The sequence below is a fragment of the Chelonoidis abingdonii genome, chromosome 2, assembly GCF_003597395.2.
Source record: "Chelonoidis abingdonii isolate Lonesome George chromosome 2, CheloAbing_2.0, whole genome shotgun sequence".
NCBI lineage: Eukaryota > Metazoa > Chordata > Testudines > Testudinidae > Chelonoidis > Chelonoidis abingdonii.
In genome coordinates, this window is record NC_133770.1 from 152,050,154 (window position 1) to 152,072,354 (window position 22,201).

Genomic DNA, 22,201 nt, shown 5'->3' on the forward strand with positions numbered 1-22,201 from the left:
CCTCTCCTCGTAAGCCATGTGCTCCAGTCCCCTAACCATTTTTGTTGCCCTCCGCTGGACTCTTTCCAATTTGTCCACATCCTTTCTGTAGTGGGGGGACCAAAACTGGACACAATACTCCAGATGTGGCCTCACCAGTGCTGAATAGAGGGGAATAATCACTTCTCTCCATCTGTTCGCAATGCTTCTACTAATGCAGCCCGATATGCCATTGGCCTTCTTGGCAACAAGGGTACACTGATCTCCCAGCAGTGCCCCAATCCGCTGTCTGCACGGAGTTCAACTAGTGATGGACAAGGCACTACTTACTGCCAGACACCGCTCCTCTAGCCCCAGGCACTGCCAGCTCCACTGAGAATAGAACAGCACCCCCTGGTGGGGGACAGGGTTGCTCAGACTTCTCTGCCTGATTTACTTCAGTAGAAGTGAAGGTGTTTCTCACTGCACAACCAGCAGCATGAACAGATGCATGTTCCCCTGGGATTGCATGTGGGGCTCAGGCCAGCAGCCTCGAATTCTGCTGCTTAGTGGAGCTGGTCTCGTGTATACAGATGGGACTGGATATGCACAGCCCAGGAGGTACATTGAACTGGGTCTACCTATACATCACAACTACATTTCCTGGTGGGGAGAGCCGAAGCCTGAGTCCAGTGGAGCACTGTGAGGTTATAGCTCAGGTCACGGCTATACATATGCCAGGACTATGCACTCGAGAACTCTGCAGCACACCTGTATGTTGGCATCACTTCTTGTTTACTCCAGTTAGGAGAATGGACAAAGGCAGTTGATGCTAAGTCTACCAATGCAACCTCTTCAGGTACCCGGATGTCTGTTTCCAGAGGTTCAGGAAGGAATTCAGTCCAATGCTGCACCTATCGCATTGTTTTACTCTTCTCTGCTTCACCACCTCCCAGCACCATGAATTCTGAAACGATGAGGGAGATGCAGTGGGGTTTGTTCTACCCCTGGGAAATCCAGTCTCCCCCCAACAAAGCAGAGCCCCCAAAATCTGAACCAATATTGCAGTTTATTATTTTTTTAAAAAAAGCTCTGTACAAAATAGGTAAAATAATTTCAGAGAGATCCTAATAATGTGTAAAGCAATGAGACAATATAGTTAAGGGGGTAAAAACCCAGTAATTACAACCGGTCCTATGTACAGAAAGTGAGAGCTGTGTTATAACAGACAGGTGGGGATACACTGGAGAGTTCTTTGCTCTAGCAGTGGCTATGGCATGAAGCAGCATGAATCTGTGGGTCATTGTTCCCATCTAAAAAGACAAGGGAGACAGTTTGATGGTTCAGAGAAGGCTCTGGTTCCCATGGAAGCACAAGAGTAGCAATCCCCATCTGCCTGAGTGACCCTAAGAGCCCAGGTTTGGAGAGGCAGGTGTCCATGATTCATACAAGGTGTTCTGAGAAATCCCATTGATGTCGCTGGCAGGGGAGAGACGCAGTCATGCCACTCACTGAAACAAATGGCTAGTCTCGTGGCGGGACGAAGAGCTCCTGTCCTATCAGAGCAGCCAGAGCGCCCTGCTTAGCCCATGTGGCACGTCAATCTCCTTGCTTCACAAGGACATCAGACAGGTCCTCTACCCCCTCCAGCATCAGATTCTGAAAAGGAGAGGAAACCTGTTAGTTCTACAAGCCAGACTCTTCCCACCAGAGACCACCATAGCCAGCCCACAGGAAAGCTGTTACTGACAGGTTACAACGGCACGGGTAGTCGAACTAGTCATGAGCCTAGTCTGCTCTGACTTCCAGCTTTGTACCTAGAACCGTCCCTAGGGTGGAACCATCTTAGAGTCACTGCCGAAAAGCCAACTTGCTTATTTCTTATCAGTACATAGGAAACTGAATTAAAAACCCCACAGCACAGAAGTGATGTTCAAAACAAAGTGCAGGGTCTGAGCTAAGCCACCAGAAGACAGGGTGAAAGGCCAAATTCAAACCTTAAATCAAGACCAATGTGTTCATTTCTGGATTAATAACCACCTCAAAGAGGACGCAGGAGTAAGCAGAGAGCCTCCAACAAGGACTTGAAGACAGGATTGATCAGCAAAGAAAGCTACAGCTTGGAAGTCAGAAAGCATAGGCATGAAAAGAGAATTGCAAAATTCAAGCTGAGTTAGCCTTTGCAAAGGAAATTACAGCAGTAAAAAAAAGTTCTTTGGTCAAAAAAAAAAAAAACCAAGAAGAAAGGAGGGGTTGCTATGAAACATCTGAGGAGTGAAGTTCTGGAACAGCCTCCCAAGGGGAACAGTGGGAGCAAAAAACCTACCTGGCTTCAAGACTGTTCTTGATAAGTTTATGGAGGAGGTGGCCTGATGGTGCTGCCTACAATGGCACGCAGCCAATCTGTGACTGCGAGCAGCAACTATCCCCAGCGGCCAGTGATGGGACACTAGCTGGAGTGGGCTCTGAGCTACTGCAGAGAATTCTTTCCCAGGTGTCTGGCTGGTGGGCCTTACCAACATAGAACTTTTGGACCCAGCACCCCACCTCTTTCACTGACTGCTCCCTGCAGGCCCAGTGGGATTCATCGGAGTTGCCCAGCATTACACGCAGACACTGTGCTCACCTTTTCATTTGCCAAGTGCAAGAGGCAGGCAAAGGCCAGTGGCACAGAGAGGTTCTGAGCCATCACGGAAGGTAGTCTGCAAAAAAACAGCCAAAGGGAGGGAGGTGGTTACATAGACAGCGGGAGCCTACATATTAGACACCAGTGATGGGACATACTGGTGAGCCAGTGGAGGCTGGTTAAGTGAGTGACAGATCCTTCACCACTCTCCACCTTTTCTTGTTTCTCACTAAGGAGACCAAAACCTCTCCCCTTGAGGGCCTCACCTGGGCTGAGGGGTGAGCAGACTCTCTGATCGACATTCAGCAACCAGAACTGGAGATCAAGCTATCCCCAGCTGCAGCAGATGGGAGAGCTTCACACTGCAGCCAAGACATTCAGGGTATGCTACACTGCCATGAAGCACCCACGGCTGGCCCATGGCTCAGCCTCAGGGGCTATAAAATGGCAGTGTGGACCTTTGGGATCTGGGCGGAGGGAGGGTCCCAGAACCCAGCTTCCAGCCTGATTTTGTCAGCAGACATGGGGCAGCTGCAGGTGTTGCATTGCAGTGTACATATACCCACCTCGGAGGCCACTCCCTGTTCAGACTGACACCCCTCGGTGTAAAAGCCAAGTGCAACATTATCCCACCAGGGGACAGATGGAGAGTTAGTAGGGAACACCCAGGATTCATCCAGAGGCTTGCAGCAGCAGCACATCTGATTCAGTGGCTTGCAGCCATGGCGCAGCAGGCCCTCTCTAGGAGGGGCCTCTATCCCCACGTACCTGTGAAGCAGATCTTTTGTGATGCCACTGAAGACCTTCTTGCCTACTAGCGTTACAGAGTCAGTCTCCTTCTCTGCGACTTCATTCTGCTTCAGCAAAGGGAGGAAAAGCAGGTAGTCAGACACAGGCAGGTCAGGGTGCTCACCAGGACTACGCCAGGAAAGCCTCACCCCAGGAGTCCAGGTCTTTGCTTTTCCAGACATGAGCAACCCAAAGATGCATCATAAAGGAGTCTCACACAGCTTCTTCTGAAAGGTGCCATCTTCTCTCCTAAGGCTGCCAGGGACAGTCTGGCCCCTTGAGGAGCCACGTGCATTGATCTGAAGCCCTCCCTGGGCCACATCAGCATGAGAGAAAGGGACCAAAGCTGAGAGCCTGGCTGTGGAGCTCCTACACTGAACACGACAATCCTGGCAGTGCAGGCAGGGTCGCGCTGAATGGGCTACTTTACCCAACATTCCGGATCCCCCAGGGCTGGGTAAGGTGCCTGCTAGTAGCACCACAGAGACACTTTGGCTGGGAATGCAGTGGAATCAGCCAGCCAGGTCACTAGAGTGCAGAGGGAGGCCTGAGAAGGGGCTGTCAAGCTGGTACGCAGGTGGGTGGCCAGCCAGGGACGGCTGCTTTGGGTTCTCCTTGCACTCACCTCTGCCTCAACCTGGTCCTTCTGCACATCAGTCAGGAGGTCCCACATGGTCCGTTTTAGCCTCTTCATGTCCATCTTTTTGGCCGTTTTTGCATAATGAATTTCTATCTTATTCACCTGAAGGTAGACATGCAGGGTGAGAAGGGTGGTGAGAAAGGGGGAAGGAATAGCTCAGTGGTTTGAGCATTGGCCTGCTAAACCCAGGGTTGTGAGTTCAATCCTTGAGGGGCCATTTAGGGATCTGGGGCAAAAAATCTGTCAGGGGCAGTAATTGGCCCTGCTAGTGAAGGCAGGGGACTGGACTCGATGACCTTTCAAGGTCCCTTCCAGCTCTACGAGATAGATAGGTATACCTCCATATTAAAAAGCAGCAGCATCCCCAGACAAGCAGAAGTGTGTCAAACTGACCAGAGAGCTGAGTCCAGCAGGATCCCTTCTCTGGGCGGTTTGGAGGGCATGATGCTACTGGATGGAGCACAGCAACCAGTTAGTCCCTGTGCTTCAACATGCCGGCCCGTTCCGAACACGGCCCCCAGGCCTAGGCAGTGAGGCCTGAAGGAAGCCTGCTCCATCCCACAGAGAGCTTTCCGTCCATGGGCCTCCTGCAGCTGGAGCTTCAGATTAGCTCCTCCCCTGGCCAGCAGCTTGCTACAAGAGCACACAAGGAGCTTCATTGCTCTCCAGGGCTCCAGCCCACCCTGTAAGCTCAGGACTAACCCCGAAGATGCTCAGCCAAATACCAGCCGGGGCCGTACAGGCAGCAGGCCAGTTCTTACCTTCTGTGGCTCAGCAACAAGATTGGACTCGCCATACGTCGTGATGTCAACCCCAAGGGCCCTGCTGAGCTCAAACTGATCTGTCCCCCTCACGGTCAGTTCAAAGGGCCCACCCTGGCCCACGAAGTCAATGGGGTCAAGGTCGTCGTCACTATCAGTAGCCTGAGCAGATATTGGGGGAAAAGGGAGACACCTCATGCAGATGCCGTAGTCCGTCTCCTCCCTGCAAATCTCAACAGGAACACGCAGGTTTCTCCACCCTACCCCACAGCTCAAATATCCCCCACACCCCTGGTGAACCATCTACACCAAAGCAGCACGTTTTCCAGAGCTGGGAAATGCAAAGGGATGCCTGAGCTCGCCCACCACAGGGGGCGTGACTGAATATGTGGCACAGGGTCTGCAAGGGCACTGAAGCAAATCCATGGCATTTTTAAAAAGCCATGGCAGAGCACTTGGAACAGGAGCCTGAAACAGCTGGGAAGCCACTGGAGGCCTTGGAGGATGTGACAATTGTGCTGTGAGCTGAGGGTCCGCACACACGGGGGCGGCGGGGGCTCGGCCCCGGGTTTCAGCAGATGGAGAGAGGCACATTTGCAGACATAGGAGCTGGCTAGTTCAGAGTCAGCATGGTTCCAAGGTTAGCGAGCATGGAGGGATGAGGCGGCTCCTGCTGCCTAGAGAAAGGTTACAACTGTGTCACCAGCAAGAGTCAGCTGCCGTTTCACTAGTGAAATCCGGTAAACACGGGGCTTTGTTAGCTCCTGGTTCAGTCCCTCACAAGCAAGCAGCTGCCAAAGCCTGCCCAGGCAGTTCCACTCGTGGCACTGCAGGGACCACATTTGGGTTGGTCAGAGCAGGCAGACCTGTGGGGTGCTGGAGGCTGGTCTCCCAGGCAGATCTTTCCAGCTGGAGAGAGAGATGGTATTTTTCACCAGACAGTACACAGCCAAGTGACACCCCCACCCCACCTACCTTCAGTGCAGGACAGAAGTTGGAGGTGTCATTGGGGTTGTTATAATCATACTCTCCAATCTCATCCTCTTGGTCAGATGAACTACTCTGAAGAGCCTTCCTCCACAGCTGCCGAGACAAGGCCAAGGGGGAGAAAAGGACACAGAGATCCTGAGCACTGCCCAGACTAGCACCCAGACAGCCATATTCCCTCTCTCCTCGGCTTATGGCACTCCTCTTCCTTCCCAGATCCATCCTAGCCCTCCTCCATTTATCCCTCTGCCCTCCCCCCCTCCTCCTCGTGCACAGGTTGGGGAGCACAGCACGCCTGATATCAACAAGGCATCAGGTTTAACCAGATGAGCCAAGTGCCTCCTTAGCAGACTCTCTCCTGCCAGAGGAGTGTTCGGTGACTGCACCATGGGAATCCTGCAGCCCACGGCACAGCGGGCAGGGCGGAAGAACCCAGCGGGGTCAGGAAGGGACTGTACCTTGATAGCTGGTTTGAGGGAGAGCCGGATGATGTTGTCAGGGTCATAGTGGAAGTCTTCAGGAAGAGTGGTGCTCTTCTTGTTCTGGTTGTCAAGAGTTGATTTGGCCAGAGTTGTCGCTGCCTATTCAAAGTCCAAGTCAACACCATATTATACCAGAGTTCCTGCCACCCCGAGGGCCAATCCTAGCCTAATACACCAGGGAGCTGTTTCAAAGGACTCCCTTGCTTGCCAGGGCATGGGAGCTCCGAGTTCCACACAGCACTGGAGCAAGCACACAAAGAGTTTGGAAGTGGGTCCTCAGAGCTCCATGTTCCAGAGAAGAGAGTGGGGGTATTCAAGAGGACACTCAGTGCATCAACAGCAGCAGAGAGCCTGGGGCTGGCACTACAGTGCCTCGACAGGCTCAAGCTATGGGTCTCATCTGACAAGTAACTATGAGAAAAGGCACCGTTTCACTCGACAGATCTGCCCCCCGTTTATTCAGTCAGACTTGTTCACTTTAGTGACTACAATATGCTTCTAATCCAGATTATTCTTGGGAGTTTCAAAAAATGAACAGCTCTGGGATAGCAAGACAGAAACTAGGTGAGCGCCCCCACTGTACAGATCTGTTAGCTGCGTGCCACTGGCAGCTCTGCATACTGCCCTCGTTGACCCCTGGGCAGCTCCCTGCCTGAAGCGGCATAAGCCAGGAAGAATCCAGCATGACTTCCAGAATACAGGGCTAGCAGAGAAAGTCTCTATTGTCATTTGATCTGGAGGGAGGAATACCCCCACGGATGGAACCCCCAGGGCTGATTTTAGAGTCCAGTTCACCGCAGAACCCCATTTTAAAAAAATCTGTTAATGGCTTGTACTAAAGACACTCCCCATGTCGCAGAGGAGACAGCAGAAAACAGCCAGGCCCCCATGGCAACCCAGTACATACCCTAGTCTTACGGAAACGCGTCATGAAGTCAATATCCTCATCAAAGTTGAGTTCAAAGACTTTCTTTATGTTCCTCTTCCTGCCCCCATTCTCAGCACCCGTGTCCACTGCAGAAAGGGAGGATATGGTCAATGCTCAGCACTTTGGGGGAGAAGAATCAAGTGCTGCTAGGCTTACTTCTCAGACACTGTTCCTAGCCTACGTGGAAAGGTCCTCAAATCACCCACACCCAGGTATTCTTGAGCTAAAGGAAAGGAAGATGGTATATGCTCCGCTTTGTCAGTGAAGCTTTTCTGTGAACTACCAGAGGCACTGGAGTTTTCATTCTAGATTTAGTATTTTAAAGGACTGTTTGTCTTTCTAAAGAAGCACAAGCAGAAAATCCAGTTGAACTTTGTTGTGTTGGAGGGAGGTTGCAGGCTAAACTGTCATCTCCTATGACTGCACTAAGACAGGCCCTAGCTAGTATTCTATTAGATCGATATATTACCCCTCACCCCACACCAAGATAGACTCCTCCCCTAGGCACAGAGCGCTCCTCCTAAACTGGCTAGAGGAGCGACTGGAGAGCAGTGCACAGTCGTCTCTGCCCGGATTGTCACTACTCAGTGGCTAGAAAGCCACCTGTCTCTAGGCACACCGGAAGTTTATGATAATTGGATCCACTTTCTGAACTGCATCCTACAAATACATACGTTTATGGTGAGGCTTAAAGCGCCAGTGCTCTGGGCCGGCCCACATCAACATGGTGCGGGGGCTGAAGTAGGAATACTCTCCAGGTTTCACAGAGAGATGGAGGCACATGGTCCCGATGTCTCCCTCCGCAAGGGGAATCACATCATTACTGAAAGAGGACCCCCCCCAAATCAGTTATTATCCATGCAAAAAACCACCACCACCACCACACACTACAGTAGCCCAGGGGCTAGCCAGTATGTGCATGCATCACTGTTGGATGGCATCAGTCCTGTTCAGATGTGGGTCTTTTCCCCATCCGGTGGCTAATCTGCAAACAGTATAAAACCCTTAACACAGACAACTCTTGAGCTTAAGCAGGTGGGGAGCCGTGGCTTCTAATCCCTATACCTCTTATTCACTGTCTTGCTGTTGGTTGTAGAGGTGTCGTAAACAGATAGCTAAGGGTTAATGTCTCTTTCACCTGGAAAGGGTTAACAAACACCACCTGATCAGAGGACCAATCAGGAAACAAGATACTTTCAAATCTCAAGGGAGGGAAGCCTTTGTTTGTGGTTTTTGGATTGTTCTCTCTAGGCTTTGAGAGTGACCACACATACCTACAGGCTCTCTAATCTTCTGTTCCAATTTTGTAAGTACAAAGGTAGAAAGACAGTTTAGTCTTTTTAATTGTTTTTCAGTATTTGCAACTGTGTATCTGGCTGGTGAAGTTTTAATGTGTATTTGGCTAAAAGTATTTTAAATTGTATCTCTGCTGGAGGAAGTTTTTCTCTATTGTCTATAAGCTAAAAAACCCTGTAATATTTACCATCTAGATTACAGAGATAAAAAGAAAGAAAGAAAGTAAAAGTTATTAAAAGTTTTGCTTTTTAAGACCTGTTTGATTTTTTCCCTAGTTGAGGCTCAAGGGGATTGAGTCTGTACTTAACAGGGAATTGGAGGGAAGAAGGGAAAGGTAAATTTCCTCTTTGTGTTAGATTCACGGAGCTTGAATCTGTATTGCCTCTGGGTGAGGGGAAGAGGAATCCCTTTGTTTAGTTTCACGGAGCTTGAATCTGCCTCTACTCTCCGGTAGTACCAGGGCAGGAAGATCGGAGGGGGGGGGAAGAGAGGAAGGGGAAGAATGGTTTGTTCCCCTGTTTGCAAGACTAGAGAATCGGCTTGGGCCCCAGGAAGGTTTTGGCCGAGTTTATCAGACATCTCAACGCTCTGATTGGTGGCAGCATATCAGATCTAAGCTGGTAATTAAGCTTAGAGGATTTCATGCTAGTACCTCATGTTTGGACTCTAAGGTTCAGATTGAGGAAAGTATACTATGAAAAGAGGCACACACAAAAATAATACAAGTTAGCTGACTTGCCAACAGGGGTCTGGGATTTGGGGAGCAGATGGCGATTTGCCATGTTGCTCCCTAAGGAGGTACAGAATAAGCAGCTGAATAAGGGTGATTTCCCTAGCTTCGTTCCCTTTTGTCTCATTCCATCCCCCCCCAATAGATGCCCACCACAGATGGTGGAAGGGGGGGTTTACATTCCTCCTTCTGAAGTCTGCAGGGGTAAGAGCAGATTTTTTGGCTCTAGCCAAGGGAACGGTTTGGGCACGTTGCAGTCCCTGCCACAGATGTTTGGGGCTGTCAACTCCCAGCTACAAAAACATCTCTGGACACGGTGGTCAAATGGTTGATGCAGGGTAAGGATGCCCATCCCTTCAGAGGTGCTTTGCACAGGCTCAGGGACTGGTGGCCAACAGACTGAAGTGGCTTGAACTGAAGTAACAAATACTCTGGTGTGACACACAGCCCAGTTCTAACCTTCATTAACAAAGCTCAACCACCTGAATATCTTCAGCACTGATGGTTCTGGTGATTCACAGCAGGGATGGTTAGGGTGGGGGACTGGGAGGAATTTTAAACCATTTTAATTGCATTTGACATTTAAACAGCGTTGGGAGACCCTTTAGATAGCTGCGCCACTTACTTTTAACCTGGAGAACATATTGGATGGATGCGGGCCTGATTGGATCATTAACTGGGATCCTAGTTTTCCATGATGATAAAAAAAACTCCAATAAAAAAACCGAAACAAAAACTATACAAAACCGTGTCTTTCTGCAATTAAAATGAAACACTGAACTTTAGTTTCCCTAGCTACCCTGAGGTATCAGTTGAACACAATATTTTAGAACCCCGTTATCCATCTATCTGTATTAACCAAACCACTGGCTGCCTGAGCCCCACTACTGTCGGTTCGGTTAATACCGAGAGCCAGTCAATGAACACGCGGATAAACGAGGTTCTACTGTGTTTTTATTTTTTCATTTTAAAGATTCTCTGTAAAAGCGCAAATTCCGTGTTTTTCTGTGGAGAACGGATTTCTAGGATCCCTGGTCACCAAAGTCCCATTTCTGTCTCTCGGCGTGGGAAAGAAAAGATTAGAGTTAGAATCCTATAACAAGAAGTTGGACCATTAGTCTGCTTGATTCACAGATACCACCTGCACAGTAAGCAAGCTCTGCTTGTAAACTTCATTGCCTCAGGAAACCTACTATCAAAACACTGCTGTCTGACATGGCAATCCTGAGCTGGAGGCTGTGGCTAGGTGGCAAACCCCAGCTGCAGACCAAAGCACTACCACGTACCTCATGCTCTCACGCACCATCCTGCAGGCCTCCAGCTTGTCTGAGAACTCCCCAACATCCCCTGCTACCGTCCTATCTGGCATGTCTGCATCAAAGTCATCCTCCACTAGGGCATCAGCACAGTCTGCAGGGTCACAATCCGCCTCTGCGTTGATATCAAAGACTTGATCGCTTTTCTTAAATCTATCCAGCAGAGCGGACACTGACTGCAGAACAGAAAGAGCAGGTTACTCACTCACAGAAAGGATTCAATACCAAACCCTGGGCCTCCAAGGCAAAATAAGACACCTGTGCAGGTCTTAACACATTTACTCCAAAATATAAACCCTACTCTGGCCCTAGTACTCAGAAAGAAGGGAATAACTAAAAACCTGAAGGGGACTGGTTATCCAGAGAATCCCACATCCAGGTAACCTGCTCATCCTTGGAGCCTTAGTCCTGTAGATTAAATGCTATAGGACATCAACCTCAGGGAACAGAGAGGGAAAAGAAATTGTTAAGAAACTGAAGAACTAAAGTCAAGTGATGACTCCTGAATGGAGCATATCCTCAGGCACATGCAGGCCATTTGAGCCCAGAGTACATCACCCTCCTCCCAATCTAGAAGGACAAGAATTGATCCCATCTTGTACTCAGTATGTGTTTTCTCAGTACCTCAAGATGCAAGAGAAATCAACCTCTCTGCTCCACACCAATGGGTGCGGATTACAATAATCCTAGGGAATCCTTTTGCAAAGGCCTGGGCCTTAATAAGATGTCTGAATGGCATGTATTTCTCCAGAGATGTCCCTTCAAATAGTTTTGAACTCCTATTTTCTGTTTAAAAGTAGGTCAGATGCTTGAGTTAGTCCCAGAATTCTAGTTGCTAAGATGCACCGCAGGGAAATACTGCACACCACTTCCCTGTCCTGTTCTGGCAGAATAGCACCGACCCTGCAGAGCAAGTCTCCCTTTCCTTTCCAGCCTGCAGAGAGATCTTTGACAGAGGCAGCTGAGCACACTGGGAACAACTCCCATACCATGCGCTGCACTGACCTAATATGAGCAGCTTGCTAACAGACCTACCTCATTATGGGAGTCACTGTCCCAGTGAGAAATCTGGAAGCCACTCAACGTAGGGCAGATGGGGCGCTGTTCAATGCACTGCAGTAGGATAGCTAGAGACCACGAAAGCAGTAAGGAGATATTATGAACAGGGTTAATTGAACAGCAGTTAACCTAAACAACCACCAACAAACAACCTGGATTTGTACTACTGCTGAGATGACCATACCTCCAATATGGATGAGCATTTCAGAACACACACGGGAGCTGAAGGTTGGAGAAGAAAGCTATTGCCCCACCATTGAGTGATTAACCCAGGAAATAAATGCCTGAAGCCACACTCTGTTTACTTTCCCCCTAAACTGGCCATGATTTTATAGTTTAAACCTAAAAAGTAGCAGGAACCAAGAAACCTACCCTAAAATACATGCCACGCATCAAACATAGGAACATCTCCCCCTAACCAATACATGCATGACAGCACCAAAGAGTTAACTGGGGGAGGGGTGGGGCAGAATTAGATAACTGAAGCAAGAATGAGGTCAGCTGAGACCAAAATGTTAAGATGATCCAACCAGCGAAGGGAACACAGTGCCTGTTTCATTAAGAGATAATGAACATAAGAACTTTATTAGGGAGTTAGGTGGGATGAAACAGGAGTCTGTAGGAGTCCAGAGTTCACAGTTATTACTTGCACCTACACTGCAGGTCTGCCACCTTCACAGGAGTAGAGCTCGGGGACTCCAATGTCTCAGAAGATGGGAGAGGTGTGACCTTGGAATCCAACAGGAGCTCACAGCGATAGCTGTGGGTGTGCAGGGTGCTGAGAAAGATGCCAACTGTGCTGCACTCATCAAAGGAGGCTGCCGTCTTCTGGAACATGGGATCGACCTGCACATGGACACAAAGCGAGAAGAATCAAGGAATAAAGGTGGAGAGAAAACAGATGATGGATGGACACAAGACCCCATCACAGAGAAGCTCTAAATAGAGACATGAGCTTCACACTCACACTTGGGTTAACTAGTGCCGAGTTGTCTTGCTGTAGAATTTGAAGCACACCAGTACGGGAGAGACAAGGTGGAGACAGATGAGAGACTTGCTATGACAGCAGAGTGCAGAGGTAGGCAAGAAGAAAGCATATGAATGCTACAGCCTGACTCAAGATTGACATGTTGAGAAGAGGAGTTACATGGGGGTGAGGAAGGAGAAGTGTCTATCTGGCACAGGGTTGAGTAGAACAATTGCTACATGAAGACTCCAGGGCAGTATTCCCCACCTCACTTCTGCGATCTGCCTCAGAGACGTTTATGTTATTCAGGTTCTGTTCGATTGTTTTGTATGAGTGCTTCTTCTTTGTCTGGAGCTTCTTGGCAGCTTCAGTACCGGCAGCAGCTCCATCTATAAAAAGGAGAATTACTGCAGAGGCTGTCTCTAGAGCCAAGTAGCTACCAATGGTGGGGGTTTGACTCTTCTTGAAAAGTGATGAGTTGAGAGTACATCAAACATAGACCCGACCCACTCATTCCTTTCTAAATGTCTGCCTCCTCTTCTATTCCCTCAAGCCTTGGGCATGTGTTTGGCTTTTACCCTACACACTCATCAGGAGTTACCACAAAAATCAGTGAGCAGGTTCAAGAGTTTTGAAAAATCTCCTCAGAATTATTACAAAAATAATTCTAGGTTTATTTGAAAATCTGATCGCAAAAGACAGTCAAACCCACTGGGCAGACGCTGCAGAGACGCAGACAAGAAAATTTCCTTGGATGCACAGAATCCAGCTCCATCCTCCATAAAATCTCTTCCCATTTAGATTAGTTTGTGACAATTAACACGCTCTTCTTGCACACACTGGTGAGAATATCATCTCTGATTTCACACAGTGCAGCCCCACATCAGCTGACAGTGTAGGAACTAAGTGACATGAGTCCCTGGGCTCAGCTGAAGCTGCTTCAGCGTAACAGAGCCAGCGTTTTGTCTGCCAGTGAACAGAGGACTGATAGTACAACACGTAGCTCCTGATTTCCTTGCTCACCCAGACCAACACAAGGAGAAGACAAGTTCTGGACTTCACTAGCCATTACTGACTAGGGAACACAGGCCTAGACAAGTGAGAAACCAAGGTCCCTTCAACTGATCAACTTAACCTCAAAATAGCCATATAGTACCTACTCATAGCAAAGCCTTCAGTACACTAAACGAAAGCAGGGAGCACAAATCAGACTGGATCAGCACTAGACATTTGGGGAAATCCTTTAAATTATCTCTCATTCAACTGCATTTAGATGCCTAAACTAACAGGGAATGAGAAACCCATGTCATTCGGCCAATCCCTTACTGCCCGTGTAATGGGAAGCTGAAAAAGACATTGCTCTAGCATGTTTGTGCAATCTGGATTCATCCAGTTTGCTTAGGAATATAGGTTTACCATAAATAGATCAGACCATTAGTCCATATGGCTCAATATGCTACTTCCATCTGTGGCCAATACCTGCACACAAAACTGTCCCACAATGCACCTGACCAATGATATGGTGCTGATGATCACAGAGTGCGTGGGAAATCTGGGGCAGTGAATGTATCCTAAGGATTAGATTTTGATTTTAGCTTGTATGACTACAAAAGTTACTGGACATAAAATTATCCATATTGGGTACGTCTGGATTCCCAGCAAAGGGAAGTTATATAAAATTAGCTAAAGGCTGTTTCCTTTTGTTGACTAATCTGTCTTTCAACAGGACATTCTGTTTTTGTAGCACAAGACAGGATGAAGACAAGGGGGTGCTTCCTCTTACAATTTTGAATCTCTCAGTCAGGCCACTCTGCCAAAATAAGTAACCCAAGTACTCACACTCAGCTCAGAGAAGGGAGAAAGGTCTAGCAGGCTGAGCACAGTACTTCAGAGTTAGGAGATCTGGGTTCTAATCCCATCTCTGTCATTGATTTACTGTGTGAATTTATGCGGTCACTTCCCTCCATTTCCCCATCCCTAAAAAAGGGCCTGGAAATCTACAGATGCTGTGTAAGCATAAGGTTGTTATATGGGGGTCCTGCACTAGTATTGGGAGTTATGACTGTTCCAACTCCCTTGATTAGTACATCAAAGTAAAAGCAGCAAGCAGCATACCTGCACCCTGGCTGTCCACATCCTTTGTGGTGGCTGAGTCTTTGCCCAACCCTCCAAGAACCTTGTATACATCTGCATGGACAGCATCCACTCTCACCGCATAGATCTTTGTGCTGGCATCCAGGGTGCCGGCCACTATCTGTGAAACAAACCAAACAGAACACACAATCAGAAAGGATCTAATCTCACTGGAATAAGTTGCTTTCAGAGGAAGCAGACACTAAATGTGAGCTGCAGGACTGAAATCTCAGTGAGAATATTTATTTTTATATTCCCAATGTGACTGGAGACCAGCAAAAAGCTAAAGTAGAATTTGCCAAGCTGAAATGTACAAGAGTGGCCATGTTGCCGGACAAAGTTCATGTTCCATTCCATCAGCACAGACCGGAGATGGATTCCTTTTGTAAAAAGGATATTTTATGAGCATGAATCACTGCAATGCATTTCTGCTCAGCCACACTGGGCTCTTCCATCCTTTTTCCTTCCACAAAACACAGCTCTTCAGTAATATCACTGTGGAGCCTATGGAATTTGTTTCTCATCCACCCTACGTGCTACTGCTGTGACCCATTCTATGGAACTGAATGCCACAGACCTCTTTCAGCATGAGCTTCATACATGGAGGTCAAACTTAGTTACGGTCAGACCACCATTACCCTATGACTCAGCCATGCTGGAACTCTGCATTTGGTGCTGTTCTCCCACCTCCCAGAGCTCACCTGTCTTGAACACCTCATTTTAGCTAAAAGTTACAGAAGCCAAATGATCACTCTGATTCCCCCCCTTTCAAAACGGAAAGTTAGAGCTCCATCTCCTGCCAGTGCCAGCGGGTCCGGCTCAGCTTTGCTTTGAGGATTCTCAGTGACGACCTATCTTCGTAGTGTCTATCTGCAACTGAGTCCAACTTTATTGTATGTTGTCATCAAAAATTTCATTAATTAACTGCTTCTCCTTGTCCCTCTTCTGCCCTGTTATAATTTCACCCCCTGCTACCAGAGACAGTTCCACTGCTGTACTGAATTCTACCCAGATTTTTTACCCTGTAGTGCCCTTCAGCAAATACCAGCTCTTATCCTAAGCCCAGCTCCCTAAACCCACCTGATGCTTTGAAAAGATTGGGGAGGTGTGGGGGGGTTGATGCTTCCCAGGGGTACCCAGGGCACCTCTGCCGCCCGTCCTTGGCACAAGGAACCCTTGCCAGTACCTGCTATGAGTCAGTTCCTCAACACCACCGGCATCTGGCAACATAAGAGCAGAAATACTGGGTCAGACCAAATGTCCATCTAGCCCAGTATCCTGTCTTCTGACAGTGGACAATGCCAGGTGCTTCAGAGGAAATGAACAAAACATAGCAAGTATCAAACAGAGGCATCTCCTGTCATCCAGTCCCAGCTTCTGGCACTCCAAGAGCATGGAGTTGCGTCTCTGACCATCTTGGCAAATAGCCATTGATGAACCTATCCTCTATGAACTTATCTAGTTCTTTTTTGAACCCTGTTATCCTCTTGGCCTTCACAACATCTCCTGGCAACATGTTTCACAGGTTGATTGTGAGCTGTGGGAAGAAATACTTCCTTTCGTTTGTTTTAAAGCCGCTGCCTATTAATTTCATCTGGCAACCCCTGGTTCTTGCCTAATGTAAAAGTTTGTCAATCTTTCCATATCACTCATGATTTTATAGACCTTTATCATATCCCCTTTAGTCATGTCCCTTCCAATCTGAGCAGTCCCAGTCTTTTTAAACTCTCCTTATACAGAAGCTGTTCCATACCCTTAATCATTTTTGTTGCCCTTGTCTGTACCTTTCCCAATTCTAAGATATCTTTTTTGAGATACGGCAACCAGAACTGCAAACAGTATTACAGGTGTGGGAGTACCCCGGGTTTATACAGTGGCATGAGGATATTTACTATCTTATCTATCTATCCCTTTCCTAGAAGTTCCTAACACTGTTAGCTTTTTTGACCACCCAAGCCTAGCAGAGTCCTCAGAAAAAGAGCAGTGCAGAGAAAATCACCAGAGAGGCCTTTACTGAAGCCTTCTTTGTAATCTACATTTTGCTTCCAGAACACTCGTGCGGACTCCCAGCAACATGGCTTGTGGAGTCTGACATCTGCCCTGGCAGGCAAGTATCTTACCGTTACCAGCAAGCAGGAATGCCCACAGGAAAGCACAATGCCTACATCCAGATCTGGACTCCGTTCTGCCAGCGACTTGCCTCTAGACAAATCACTCCCCCCGTTCCTCAGGCTCGCCCTGCAGAGTGAGGCTAAGCGCATCTGCCCATCTTTACAAAGCACTTGGAGATCAGAGGAAGGAAAGCACTCAAGATACAAAGTACTATTCTCAGGGTCACCAGACCCCCTGCTATTTAAATCATGACTGAGAATCCGCTACCCACACCTTGTCCACTTAGCCCAAGTGAATATTCTGCTGGGCTCCCTCTAAAGAAAACTGTTCCTCCTTTTGTCTCCGCCCATCATATCGCTGGTTCCCCCCCTGCTGTCCATCTACTCCAGTCTAATTCACTCCGCCTTCAAATCTCTGACCAAACTCCTTTCGGTATGGCCTTGCTCTATTGCTGGCCTCTAATGTCAAAATAAGGACTTCAGGAAACCTTGCAAGCCTTTCCTTGATAAATGAACCCTGGTTTCTGCAGGCTTAATTCTGGTCAATTATACCAGTGCAGAAATCTCACTGATTTCACTGGTGTAACAGAGGAGAATTTGGCCCCATCAAATTCTATTAGGAGTTACTGTCCAGTCATTTCCATTAGCTGTCCTAACCAGGAACAGCGGAGGAGTTCCTGTCCAGTGTTCCCTCTAATTTTTTATGTCCATGTGCGGAATGAATTTTCCTATGTGCACCAATATGGAGGTGATGTGTGGCGGGGTGGGTCCAAAGGGTTTGGAGTCTGAAAGGGGGCTCAGGCAGAGGGTTGGAGTGCTGGGGGGGGCAGGGATGATGGGGTTGGGGTACAGGAGGGGCAGAGTGTTGGGGAGCGGAGGGATGTGGGTTCAGACTGGGGATGCAGGCTCTGGGGTGGGGCCGGGGGGTAAGGGCTCTGGGATGGGGCTGGGTATGAGGGGTTTGGGGTGCAGGCTCCCTCAGGGCTGCGGCAGGGAGAGAGGACTCCCCCCAGCCCTCTCTTGACACAGCAGCTCTGGGCGGGCTGAGAGGCGCCTCTCCCCGGCTGTGGCAGCTCCTGCGGGGCTGGGCTGGGGGAGAGGTGCCTCTCCCAACCTGCGCCGCCCTTGAAAGCCTGTTGCATGGGCATGTAGCTTAGAGGGAACTTAATTCCCATCTGTTTGCATTATGTCCATTTGAGGTGAGGCCGGAATTAACAAGAGGCCTCTCTGCTCCCGGAGGGAGCAAGAGACAGAGCGCTGCACCAAGTGGGCAATAGCCATCCACCTCACCTTGAAGTTGGTCAGTTCTGAGTCCTTCTGTTTGAGTATCTCTGCCATGTAGTCTATGAGATGCAGGCCAAACGCATTCTTCGTGGTGATTCTCTGAAACACAGCACATAGGCAGCTTCTATGATTGGAAAATCATGTCTTTCAATCCACAGTGACACGAGCAACTCTTGGTGGGGAATCTCATCAACATGGGGTCTTTGGAAATCGTTCTAGGCTCGACACTGTTCAACATTGTCATCAATGATAAGAAAAATATAAAATCACAGCTGATAAAAATCGATAGATGGCAAAGATTGGCAGAGGTAAATAATGAGGATGACAAGGCAGTCACAGTGAACTGTATACATTGGCAGGCTGGGCCTATTCAAACAAACTGTGTCTTAATGCAGATTCTTTCCAGCAGCCAGTTATTCTCCATTTTCTAGTTGTGCATTTGATTGTTCCTTCCTACTTTGCTGGTCTTTATTGAATTTCATCTTGTTGACTTCAGTCCAGTTCATCAAGGTCATTTTGAATTCTAATCCTGACCTCCAGCCTGCAAGTATGGTCTATATTTTTTGTTGACCTTCCACATATGACCTTCCATTTGGCCATACTGAAGTGTTTGGTTGCTTTTACCCAGCAATCCAGATCACTCTGCAGTGACCTGTCCTGTTCGTTATTTACCACTCCCCCAATCTTTGGGTTATATGCAAACTATCAGTAATGATTTTATTTCTTTTAGGACACTAATAAAATATGTTAAATAGCGTATGGTCAAGAACCAATCCCAGCAGAACCTCATTAGAAACACCCCCACTCGATGCTGGTTTTGGTATGATAAAAGCAAGCATCCCCGCAGGTCAGCACCCATAAGTACCTCCGTTTACCTGTTTGATATGATCCTGCCTGACTGCACAGAATCAAATCAAAGGAGATTGTTAGAGATGAAGCAAAGAGGAAACAAAATAATGAGAGATAAGGCTCCTTAAGGGAACAGTGAGGGGCGCTATTAACCGAGGATTGCCTGATAATATTTACTCTTTCCAGACCTGAACCTAGGAAGATGGTGGAGAAGGGGAATTGAATATTGGCTAGAGAAGATGGGAGGGATTGAGCGGGTTATCAGCAGCAAGTGGAGATGCCCCTCTGACAGACACAGAAACTGCAGCAAGCATGCGGTCTCTCTCAACCAGAGGTGGAGGTAATGAATGTCATATATGCTTTAGCCAAGTTATTTTCCTCAATATAGGGGGAACTTGGTGAAACATAACAGCTTGTGATAATCTAGATCTTAAGATGTTTATAGAAAACTTTGTTTGACAGCATTCTGTCTGGCAAGAAATCACATAAGAACAGCCATAGTGGGTCAGATCAAAGGTCCAACCAGTCCAGTATCCTGTCTACTGACAGTGGCCAATGCCAGGTGCCCCAGAGGGAGCGAACCTAACAGGTAATGATCAAGTGATCTCTCTCCTGCCATCCATCTCCACCCTCTGACAAACAGAGGCTAGGGACACCATTCCTTACTCATCCTGGCTAATAGCCATTAATGGACTTAACCTCCATCAATTTATCTAGTTCTCTTTCAAACCTTGTTATAGTCCTAGCCTTCACAACCTCCTCAGGCGAGGAGTTATCACTCATCAGTAGTTGTGGTTGTGAAATCCTCATTTCTTTATTGTTTTTTTTTTTATGGTCCCCACTTCTCTATTATTTGTGTGTATGGTCTCTGTCTGGTTCTATGATTGTTTCTATCTGTTACATAATTAATTTTGCTAGTTATAAATTAATTAAGGTGGTGGGGTATGATTGGTTAGAGAATTTTGTTATTGGTTAGTAAAATTTTAGTAAAAATGATTAGTTACGGTACAGCCAAGCAGAACTAAAGTTTCACTATATAAACTGGGGTCCAAAAGAAAGTTCTTTGGGAATCAGCTCCAGGACACAGCCCCAAGAACAGAGCTGCCAGACCTCACCACTCTGCCAATGACACTGCGCAGAAACTGGAGTTCCCCAGATGACCTGATCCCGACTGGCCATCAAGAAAAGTTCATCTGTTTTATTGGGAATGGTGAGCATTGTACATGTAGCCTTTGCCTTCTGTTTTGGCGATTGTTAATAAAGAGAAGTAGGATATTACTATGTAAGGCTCTTTCACTGGAAGAAGACCCCACAAACCCGCAAAAGATTAAGCCCTGCATCCAGAGGGAATGGGTGTTTGCCCAGAGCAGAGGAGTAGAGCCCAGAGCCCGCGAAGTAGAGTTAGAGCGCCTAAATTAAGAGGGTTACGCCCTGAGCCCTAGGAACTAAGTACATGTGGGTGCCCTACATGTGCAAGTGACAGTGAATTTTGTGCGGGTAACACATGGGCTTTACACTAGTTTATTTGTATTGTTATAGCACCTAGGAGTCCTAGCCATGGGTCAGGGCTCCATCGTGCTCGAAGATGCACAAAAAGACAGTCCCTGCTTTGAAGCTTACAGCTTTGGGCTTACTACTGAAGGCTGCATTCTGTACTTCCAGGCTTAAACTTGGGAGTTATTGAGTCCGTTGCTAAACAGCCCAGAAATGACAGCCTTGAGCATATGCCTAAGAGTCCCAAACGTCATCATCCCCAGCAGGCTGCACAAATGTCCTTTTTTGCATTGTGTTTGGGTGTGATCTGCATGTGCAGAATTGCCCCACTTGAAGAAATGACTTTCTTCAAAGTCGGCTTATTGGGCTACATGCAGAACTACTTTCACTTACGTTCTCTGTTGACAGCTTGATGCAGGTGGAATAGTGATCTGAAATCTGTGTGTTTGTCAGTTTCGGGATCACAGGCAAAGAAGTTTCTGCTGGCCTAAAGAAACAAGCAAGAACCTTTGCTTTAGAGAGCACAGCCCGTAGAGAGCTCCCGCAGAGAGCTCCTGCCTGGATAACAATGCAGGAAAAAGCAGCTGTAACTTAGAAACGCCTCCTCACCCTGAGTCCCTAGCCTTTCGCACAGCTCCACCCATATACTTACCCACCCTCACTGAGTCTGGTACTAACACAGCCCAGGGCACTTCCCACAGGCAATAATCGAACGTGAATAGAGCTGCTTCATAAGTCACTCTGACCTGCTGGAAGGGGACTGCACAGAGAGGGGTGAGTCAGTGCTGCTGAGCTGCAGATCGATGACCCTGGAGCGTCGGCGCTGCTTCCGTTCCTGTTCGTCGTCGTTCCCCGGGAAGCTGGCTAGCACTGGGGTGTTCGAGGTGCTGACATGTTGCCGCTTGGTGCTGGGGGACACGAACACGCCGTCGGAGAAGGCGCTCTGGCTGCGACCAGAGGGCTGGGGCGCTGACGTGCTCATCTTCACTGCAGGGGGAGAGCAGAGAAATACAGAGAAGGCAGGTGATGAGCTAAAGAGATGTTAACCTCAGCCCCCAGCCAGCGCCCCACTAACCACCCCAGGACAGCTACTCCCTCCCCACTCCTGGGATTCCCCCCCAGTGCCCCCCAGCCAGGGCCCCACTAACCACCCCAGGACAGCTACTCCCTCCCCACTCCTGGGATCCCCCCCCAGTGCCCCCCGGCCAGCGCCCCACTAACCACCCCGGGACAGCTCCTGGGAGCCCCCCCACGTCAGGCCAGCGGAAGTGACCCCGGCGGCCCGGCCCGTCACGCCCCCGCAGGACCCCGCTGCTCCGAACCGCGCTCGCTGGGGGCGGGGCCTCCCCCCGTTCGCTGCCGCGCGCTCGGCCCGTCACTCACCGGCTCGGCCACTTCCTCCGCTTCCCGGTTTGAATCGGCCCGCGTGCACACTGCGCAGGCGCGGGCGGGTGACGTAGAAGCCACTGAGGGAGGGGGAGCGGCTACGGGGGCCGAGAGGCGGCGTGGGGCTGGGGCCCCCTCCCGAGTGTCTGAGCCGGGGCGGCCCCGGGCCTGGCCACTGCCCCCGGCAGCCAGCAGCGCGGGGGAGCAGGGGCAGGGGCAGAGCTGGGTGGGGAGCCCAGGGCTGGGCTGGTAGCAGGGGGCTGCGGGCGGGCGGGCGCGAGGGGCACCGCAGGGCTGAGGTGGGAGCCGGCGGTTGGGATCCCAGGGGCTGCGGGTCAGGATTGCGGGACGTGCCGCGCTCTGGGTGTGGGAGGTTTATACAGCAGCTGGCTCAGGCCGGCCAGT

The 22,201-nt window shown here is 49.0% G+C and overlaps 1 protein-coding gene across 2 annotated transcripts; it reads right to left on the reverse strand.

Annotated features, from left to right (window-relative positions):
* Window positions 1-1,010: 1,010 nt before the first annotated feature.
* NCAPH (non-SMC condensin I complex subunit H) lies at window positions 1,011-21,475 on the reverse strand. Of its 2 annotated transcripts, none has more exons than XM_032763393.2 (17): window positions 21,157-21,475; window positions 20,804-20,897; window positions 18,074-18,166; window positions 14,655-14,793; window positions 12,807-12,928; window positions 12,229-12,418; window positions 11,549-11,640; window positions 10,484-10,689; window positions 7,846-7,994; window positions 7,151-7,257; window positions 6,220-6,342; window positions 5,750-5,857; window positions 4,775-4,936; window positions 3,999-4,115; window positions 3,353-3,438; window positions 2,585-2,660; window positions 1,011-1,617 (listed from the first exon to the last, which is right to left on the reverse strand). In XM_032763393.2, the coding sequence occupies exons 1-17, from the start codon at window positions 21,390-21,392 to the stop codon at window positions 1,558-1,560; spliced, it is 2,160 nt and encodes a 719-aa protein (XP_032619284.1). In that variant the 5' UTR covers window positions 21,393-21,475; the 3' UTR covers window positions 1,011-1,557. The 2 variants fall into 2 exon arrangements, with proteins under 2 accessions (XP_032619284.1, XP_032619275.1); XM_032763384.2 differs by having other exon boundaries at window positions 1,496-1,617; window positions 3,353-3,441.
* Between the last annotated feature and the right edge of the window lie 726 nt (window positions 21,476-22,201).

Excerpts from the sequence above, each read along its gene's own strand:
- NCAPH (XM_032763384.2), bottom strand. The coding sequence starts at position 21,392 with ATGAGCACGTCAGCGCCCCAGCCCTCTGGTCGCAGCCAGAGCGCCTTC. Across the intron at positions 18,167-20,803 it reads TCAAGCTGTCAACAGAGAAC|AGAATCACCACGAAGAATGC; the intron begins GTAAGTGAAAGT and ends GCTGTGTTTCAG. Across the intron at positions 2,661-3,352 it reads ACAAAAGATCTGCTTCACAG|ACTACCTTCCGTGATGGCTC; the intron begins GTACGTGGGGAT and ends GTTTTTTTGCAG.